The sequence below is a fragment of the Camarhynchus parvulus genome, chromosome Z, assembly GCF_901933205.1.
Source record: "Camarhynchus parvulus chromosome Z, STF_HiC, whole genome shotgun sequence".
NCBI classification, from domain to species: Eukaryota; Metazoa; Chordata; class Aves; order Passeriformes; family Thraupidae; genus Camarhynchus; species Camarhynchus parvulus.
Window position 1 is genome coordinate 12,228,871 of NC_044601.1, and position 8,548 is coordinate 12,237,418.

At 43.8% G+C, this 8,548-nt stretch overlaps 1 protein-coding gene across 1 annotated transcript in view; it reads right to left on the reverse strand.

Annotated features, from left to right (window-relative positions):
• ELP1 (elongator complex protein 1) overlaps positions 1-8,082 on the reverse strand; it is a 33,835-nt gene extending 25,753 nt beyond the window's left edge. The window contains exons 1-7 of the mRNA XM_030968135.1: positions 7,823-8,082; positions 6,632-6,784; positions 4,883-4,964; positions 2,895-2,975; positions 2,132-2,217; positions 1,459-1,558; positions 442-532 (exon numbers count right to left, since the gene is read on the reverse strand). Of these exons, the coding sequence (XP_030823995.1) occupies positions 442-532; positions 1,459-1,558; positions 2,132-2,217; positions 2,895-2,975; positions 4,883-4,964; positions 6,632-6,784; positions 7,823-7,972 (743 nt within the window). The 5' untranslated portion in view covers positions 7,973-8,082. The remainder of the gene's footprint in view (positions 1-441; positions 533-1,458; positions 1,559-2,131; positions 2,218-2,894; positions 2,976-4,882; positions 4,965-6,631; positions 6,785-7,822) is intronic.
• Positions 8,083-8,548: the final 466 nt, after the last annotated feature.

An 8,548-nucleotide genomic window follows, 5' to 3' on the forward strand; every position in this document is an offset into this window, starting at 1 on the left:
ACTGTCATTCTAAATCCCCGTCATCTCACATTTTTTTCCAGTGACATGAAGACAAAGGCAGCAGAGGATGTGTTCTTCTCAGCACTGTTCAGACAGTCACAGATCCAGCACAGACCAGAGCTTATGACAGCCACCAAATGATATGTGACCAAATAAATGTCAGCACTAGGAAAGGAACCTGTAATATTTCTTTTTATACAGCTGAGCCCAAACCCACTTGACACTGACTTTATGCAGAGGCTCTGTCCCTTCTTCCCACTTGTGATGGAAGTATTAGGATTTTCAGGGTTTAAAGGGCTACTCTTCCTTATGCTGAATCAGAAGGCAACTTTCTTCAAGTTTTGGGAAAAATCAACCAAATGCTGAAGAAATTAAAATGCTGGTCAAAGACTGTGACCAGGGAATAACAAGCACCACTGCTGTCGGCATGCAGACACTCACTTCCAGGACAGTGCTTGTTCTAATCCTGAGATAGGCTCACTTGTTGACTGCAGCACAAGCTCTCTGCTCCATACCCGGACCTTCCGAGCACCTACAGGTTGAGAGAGCAATGACACAAAAGTCTAAGAAAACTGGGAAGAGACTTTCCTAATTTTGTGAGGGTACAAGAGCAAATTTTGATGCACATGCATAAAAGGAGATTTCTCTTGTACACTTTAAGGGCTAAGAATTTATTCTGTGTCAGGAGGTTCTCCCATAGTAAGCAAGTGACTAAAGGAACTGTGTTAGAAATTTCAGTCTGATGCAGCTCAGTCATAATCATTTTCTGCTCCAGCTCTCACCACAGAAATGTTAAAATCAAGCTATAAATTTACAATCCTCCCTAATCTGAAGTATTGAAGGTAAAAATCCAAACAAGTGGAAGAGCAATGCAGTTTGATGCAGTTCAGTATGTTAACCAATACATTTAAACTGCTCAGAAAGTAGTATTTATCATGGAAAACATCAGCTTTCTATGATACAGTCTTAGAAGTAATGTACAGTTTTCCACGAACACACAGTCTTAGAAGTAATGCATATGCTCATTACCTCTTTGATTTCAGGGCAGAACCAAGGGAAAAGTATCACCAGTATCTTAAAGAAAGTGTGCAAGGCTAAACTCTAATATGAGGGACAGTGGGTATATGAACCCAAACATATTAATCCATTTGGCATTGAGAGCCTATCAAGTACTGCTTAAAGCTTGAGCAGGTGAAAGAAATAGTTCAGATAGTATCTGCAAAGTATACTCCCTCCTGGCATCTCACAGAACTGAAAACCAAACCACACAGAAAATATTCAAAATATTGTATCTATAAAATGGCTCTGAGAACATCACAGCAGAGAAAAGGGCAATTAAATAGCTCAACTCACCTCACTTTAAATGGTCAACAGACACAAACAGTCCTTGCCTTACCTAGATTCTGCTTAAGAAGCCCTTTACACAAGCTGGTATTTCAAAGAAGTGGGGTGCCATACCTGTCTCTGGACAGACAGCACTCACTGCAACAAACTGCCCATCTCCTCTCCACGTCACCCGAGGCCTGCCATCATCCCAGGCTGATGTTGGTAGCACTTCCTGAAGTCACACAAAAGAAAGTGGCATCAAAGCTTGGGAAGGCACCTGCTGACTTTGTCTAAACAGACTGCTCTTTCAAGAGCCTTAGGATGAAATCCATCCATTAAAAATGTCAAGACTAGTAAGTTAGAAACTCACTATTCAACATGTTGTTTTAGGAAACACTAGAATTAAAACTATTTAATTCAATCTGCTCCTCCTACAAGTGCATATGATTGTCTCTTCACATGACCACACACTATCCTTCCCATTCACTGGGGTCTCTAATTACAGACAACAGTGCATAAGCTGGACACACGGTGAATTGAGATTTGCTTAAGATTGATGCTGGAATGGCTGCAAATCTTACTTTGAGCTCTGTTTGAAAAGTAAATATTCCCTGATGCTTGCTTGAATTCAAAGAAAGATAAAAATGTATGATTTCAGACAACACAGGAACAAACAGAAGCAGCATATGAAGAGAACTACCAGAAAGATGGTGGCAAAACAGCATCACAGGAATAACAGAAACTCTCTTTATGCATGTTTTCCCTGAGAGAGCATCGGCTTGACACAGGAAAAGCAGTATAATACCGTCTGTTTGCGATGTGCTGCCTGTTTCCCTTCTGATCCATGGAACTGTGTCTCCTTTTTACCCCAGCCAAGAGCAACAAACTTTCCTGGAGAAGAAATAATCCTTGTAGTGGAAGATTTCCAGACAATACCTTAACTACTGTGCATTATGTACACAACTACAGCCTCAAGCAACCCACACCTTTGTGGATGCCAGAGTATGGTCAGAGAGAGAAAGCCAGATAAACTTTCCCAGGAATTGTTCTGGGGAGATTTGAGAAGGTTGAGAGAAAGAATTAAAACAATCTTGCAGCTGGTGTTTTGAACAGTTGTTTTCCCATTATATGTTTACCAACGGGCATCTTAATTAGCCAGTGGTGACAGGATGTTGATTACATGACCAGTGAGGTCCACCTGTACAGGAATGGTGCACAAAAAGAACGGGTTTCTAATAAAACTCATATTAGCCTGCTGAAGAGAGTTAATGTGTTGCCTCACTCCCGTTCCTGACTCAATCATGACACACCTTCTTCCCAGATTTTATTCTAAAAACCTGCTGGGAAGTTATGTAGCCTAGAAAGTACATTGGTACATGAACCTTACTTGAATTTATGCTGACAAGTAATAATATTGACTTTACCCTTCAGCTGTCCAGCTGCACTACAATGTAAATAAAATGTCTCCTGGGGCCTCAAAGTGCTGAGCTCCATTTCCTTACTTTCCATGTGCTTACAACATATCAACTACATCAGCTAGGGCAACTTAATTTCAGTGCACTTCTCACCTTCTCCAAACTCATCTTGGTGGATTTGCTTCTCAGCAACTGGTTCAAAATCCCTTGTCATCATGATGAGTGTCTGCTGACCTGCAAGGCAGATATAAAATACAGCATTGGTAATGGTATCTGCAGCAAATAAAAACTCAATTGTTCTCCTGTGTGTTCCTTTTGTTCTGCCATGGACCTGAATACAGAAAACATGGTACTAGAGAGAACATATCCTTCAAAGCATGAAACCTCAAACTGGAACAGAACATTTCCAAGTTTTTCTCCTCAAAAATATGCTTCCTGGCCTAACCTTAATAAGTTTTTCCACCTTCTGAACAAATACCTGGTTCCTTTTCTCTGCAGATATGAAGGACAAGAAGGCTACTGGGAATAGTCGCCATAGATTTTAGAAGAGGAAATAATACCATCCTGATAAGTTCCTACAATGAGATGACCAGCTTGTGGATATGGGGAGAACAGTGGATTTCATTTATCTTGACTCTAATAAGGCTTTTGATGCTGTGTGCCACATCATCACAGACAAACCCATGATGTATGGGATAGATAAAAGGACAGTGAGGACCAGCTGAACTGCCAAGCTCAAAAGCTTGCTACCACTGTCAGTAAGTGCAGCTCAAGGTCAGTCACCAGCGTGCCCCTGGACACCAGGCACAATGATTAACATTGTCCTTAATGATCCAAAGAATGGGACCCTTTGCAAGTTTGTAGATGACATAGAACAGGGAAAAGCAGCAGGTACTGGTTGTGCTGCAAAAAAGCACTGGATGTGCTTTTTTGCTGGGAAAAGCAAAGGTTGTGCAGCTGTCCACAGGGACTCTGTCATGTAGGCAAGATGGGCTGCCCATCAATCCATAAAGCTCAACAAGAAAAAAATGTCCTGCATATGGAAAATAATAATCTTAGGAACTCAAGACAGAGTGGGAATCAAGTGGATGGAGAGCAGCTTGGCAAAAACCAATAAACTGTGTTTCCTGAGGCACCAAGTTGAACTAGCTAGCAGTACGTCCTGCTGCACAGGTGGACAACAGCATCTGGCTGCATTAGGAGTGCTCCCAGCAGGCTGTGGGAGGTGATCTTGCTCCTCTACTCAGTGCTGGTGAGAAATATGGAATGCTGACTCCATTTTTGGGCTTCCTAGTGCAAGACAGACAAGGACATACTGGAGTGAGTCTTGCAAAAGATCAAAATGATGATTAAGGGCTTGAAAAATCTGTCACATGAATGGAGGTTGAGACAAGCCAGACTGCCCTGGAGAGAAGGCTTCAGGTACAATCTTTCCAGGTAAGAATCTCATCAGTGGTGCTGAGCGACAGCACAAGAGGCAATGGGCACAAACTAAACTACAGAAAATTCCCTTAAAACCTAAGAAAATTGGTTTTTTCTTACTCTGAGGATGGTAACAGATAGAAACAGGATGCCCAGAGGGTTGTGGGGTCTTAAACCTAACTGGCCAAAATCCACAAACAACTTGCTCTAGGTAGCACACATTGAGCAAGGTGGTTGGAATAGGCAATCTCCAGAGTTTCCTTTCAATCTCAAACACTCTATGATTCTGTTTTGTCTGAAGCTAATTTTATTTTCTAGATGAGTCACACCTGTAGTTAATTAGGGCCTGTGACACATATACTTCATACCAAAGGCCAAGAAACAGTTTTTGTTATGAAGAAACCAAATGGTGATATAAAGAAGTCTTTATGCTTTTGAGGTAAGATCAAATGTACTCCCTGGGAAGATTTTAAGGACTAAAAACTCTTCCACAAAGCAGCTTTTTGGGCCTAACCAATTTCTGCTTGGATCTCTGAAACACCTTATGAACCATGAAATGAAATCTAATACATAGGATCCGGTAGAGTTTTTTCCACTTTAAGTCCTAGTCCCAGTCTTGTAACTTTTTCATCTCTCTCTCAATCTTGGTTATATTTTGTGCTTTGGCCATAGAGAGTTTCACTCCTACAGGCAGAAAGCTTACAGGCTGTTGTTGATACCTGTTGCAAGCAAAACGAGCTCTTGGTCAGGACTCCAGCTCATCACACTCAGACCGCTGTCCACACTTCCAACACATTCCACCTACAAGACCAAAATAAGATCACAGGAACATGAGGGCAGCACTATCCCAGCACAAAAGCAAACAGTCACCAGGGAAAAAGAAAATTGCCTTCTACTTAAAAAAAAATCTAAAGTCTAACTTCACACTTTGTGTTGAACAAAACAAAAGACACATTTCTGACTAAAACCAGTTCTAGAATGTTTATGAATAAGAACCCAGGTAATGTAGAGTCTAGCACATTCTACCATACACCGTTTTGGAAACAGCTTCACTCTGCAGCTCTCAATCTTATGTCAGCACATATAGTGTCAATACTAATATGGGCTGATAGGGCCTGTGATTACATTGGTAAATATTCTTCAGTAACAAAACACTGACATAATGATTCTTGCCTAGAGAATTCCAACACAGGGTTAAATTCTGACCAGCCCATGAATGCCGAACTTGACAACTGCATATACCTGCACCAATGTCAGAGTTTATGGAAAGCTGGACTAGTTTTACTGGGCCATCATGAGCAAGTAATAGCAGTAGGCAGAGAACTTTTGTTATGCATGGTTACACTGATTTGCAAAAGGCATAGAACAGAACAACAAATATATCACTTGTGATAAAAAGCAACATGATGCCATTGAAGAAATTAGGCTTGGGGGTCACAATCTTTCCAGGTCAGAAAAGTGAGACTGGGCACCTGTCAGCAGAGTAACTATCGCTCACATAGAGAGGGTTTCAGAATAAGTAGAAGAGTCTTCCAGACCTCCTTCTTGGTGCCCAGACTGCACCAAAAGAAGACTAGAAAGTAAAGCAAAAAACCAGAAAAGTAAGCCAAAACCCCACAAAATAAAGAATCTGATGTTAAACCTGATGCAACTATCAATTAAAAAAAAAAAGCCAAACAAACAAACAAACAAAAAAAAAATAAAAGAAAAGAAAAAAACCCCAACAAACTAAACAAAAAAAACCAAACACCCCAAAAACCCAAAAAGCTCTCATAATTTCTATTCCCTAACGATATACTGTAAATTGCAATACAGGACACATTTTTCAGATCACTAACTGCACATTTAAGTGGTATCTGCAAATCAAGTGCAAACATGAACCAAAACAGACAAGCTGCAAATAACCACAATTTTACAGCTAACCCAGACAGACCATTATCATCTCATGTCCACTTAAACCTGCACTGTCGGACTAGTATTGTGGGAGCTGATTCAGATTTCAGAGGGTGCTGTTGTGGTGTCTTAATGAAGATGATACAAGACATTGAGGAAGGAAGAGAAAACAAGTATCTCAGTTTCTGCCATTTCCTAAATCATGCCAACATGCATCTACTGATAACAAAACGGTATCCACACAGTGGATTATGAATGGATTACTTTATTCTTTACCTAGTCTCAGCGACATCCTGTTTCTCTAAGACTCTCCAGCAGATCCTTTGCTGCTAGGAGCCCACTGAGCAAATTCAGAGGATGCAGGCTGTGGACAGGCAAGCCATCATTTCAATTCAAGTTCTTTTACAGACTGTATATATTTTGTCTACCACAAAAATCAGTTTGTCTGCCCAGAGAATGTAAACTAGCCACAGCTCAGTATGCAATGAGTGTACAATTGGCCACTAAAGAAATTTTAAATGTTACTCTTTCCTCCAAATTTCCTCAGTACAGTTGAGTCTTTCCTGCCATGTTACCTGCTCCGTGCTCAGATTGCACAGTAGGATGTCTCCAGCTGCTGTAGCAACACACACACACTCCTGCTCTGGAAGATCTTCAACACCAACGATGCAGCCACTTCCATCCTCAGGCAAGAACCCATCCACAGTCAGGGAAACTTCTCTTGACACCTTGATACAGAAAGGCCAATGGCTTACTAATTATAGAGCACCTCCCTGAGATTTTTGCAGGAATGACAGCGTAAAAGACATAGGTATATTTCATCCTACTGCAGTGACACAAAGCACTACACAGTAGAAGAGAGTGTGTGAATGGCACCAGAAAAAACCAACTCGCAAGTACTTCTCTTATGGTAAAAGTGATAGAAGAAAATGAGAAAACTGAAATATGGGAGCAAACAATACACAACTTCCAATTTGCCCCGCTAATCATCTTTCAATACCCTTTTCACGCTTCACCACAGTATCAACATTAAGAAGAGCATGGGTAGCTACTTAAAGCGTCCCACCGCTCTTAAGGGGACACGCAGACTACTAGACACAGCATAAAAATTAATTTTTAAGGAAAATAATTTGGATGGTTAAGGTACAGCAATCTTTGAAAATCAAATCCCTGGAAAACTCCAAAGTTTTTTTGTCAGTTAACTTCAGAATTGAATGTACTGAAGGAATTAGATGCCTCAGAGTTGCACACTGAGAAGAAAGCAACACCGCTCTAACAGGAATTAATGACTCAATAGCCTTCTATTATTTTAGCGGTATGTCGGCGTGTTTTCCTCCCTAGTGCAAAGTTTACAAAGTTTCCTCTTGTACTCTTCACCACCTCTTTGCCTGCTTGGTTCTGTTTTGTGAATCTGTCCGGATGCAACTGCTCGTCAGGTCGTGCCTAAGACTAAACCACGCGAATGACACGCGTTTAACACAGCCACGCTCTTAAAAAGGCAGACAGAGTATTTCAGAGGCACAGAAAGCCTCTTCAGCCACGGAGATCACAGTGCAGCGGCTTCCACGGCACCGTGAGACAGCAGCAAGCGGCGGCGGGGAGCAGCGGGAGGATCCAAGACCGCGCAGACACCGCCAGGAAGCGCGAGCCGCATCGGGAGCCAGGCGAATTCCCGACGAGCTGCCGCCGGCGGAGGCTTTGCAACCACAGCCGACCCCAACACGCCGGCAAGCACCAGAACCCTGCCCCGCAGCCGCGGCCCTCACCGAGTCCTCGCCGGGGCGCAGCTCCACCAGCCCGTACTGGGAGCCCACGAGAACCGCGCCAGGCTCGGCGCCGAGGCAGAAGCACTGCGGCGTGCCCGTGGCGGCGGCGGAGCGGCACCCGCCGGCCCGCAGCAGCCGCAGGTTCCTCATGGCGGAGGGAGGGAGCGAGCGATAAGGCCGGGCAGCGAGGGACACCGGGCAGCGAGGGACGCCAGGCACCGTGACCACCTCACAGCGCCGCCATGTCGTGCAGCGCGGGCGGGCGGGCGCAGGCGCCGTGCGCGGTGTCGCTCTCGCAGGGCGGAGCGCGGCCTCTCCTTCCTTCGCGGGCCGTGCCGGCACGCCGGGCTTGAGGCGGCAAGTGCAGCGTGACGAGTTCTCAGGAGCTCAGCTCCCTGTGAGCCTGCACAAATAACAGAATCAGCGAGTCTGGAGAACTTTAAGGTCACCCATCCAGCCATGCACTTGGCACTGCCACTGTAACTCAAACCACATCTCCAGGTCCAGATGCTTAAACAAAAGGGATGGGGGACTCCACCGCCTCCCAGGGAAACCTGTTCCAATGTATGACCACTCTGACAGTGATAATCTTTTTTCCTAATATCGAATCTGAATCTCCCGTGTCTCAGATTGAGGCCATTTCGTCTTGTCTCACAGCAGGCCCCTCAGGAGAGACTGACCCCCACCTCACTGCACACTCCCTTCAGGGAGTTTTAGAGAGCAATG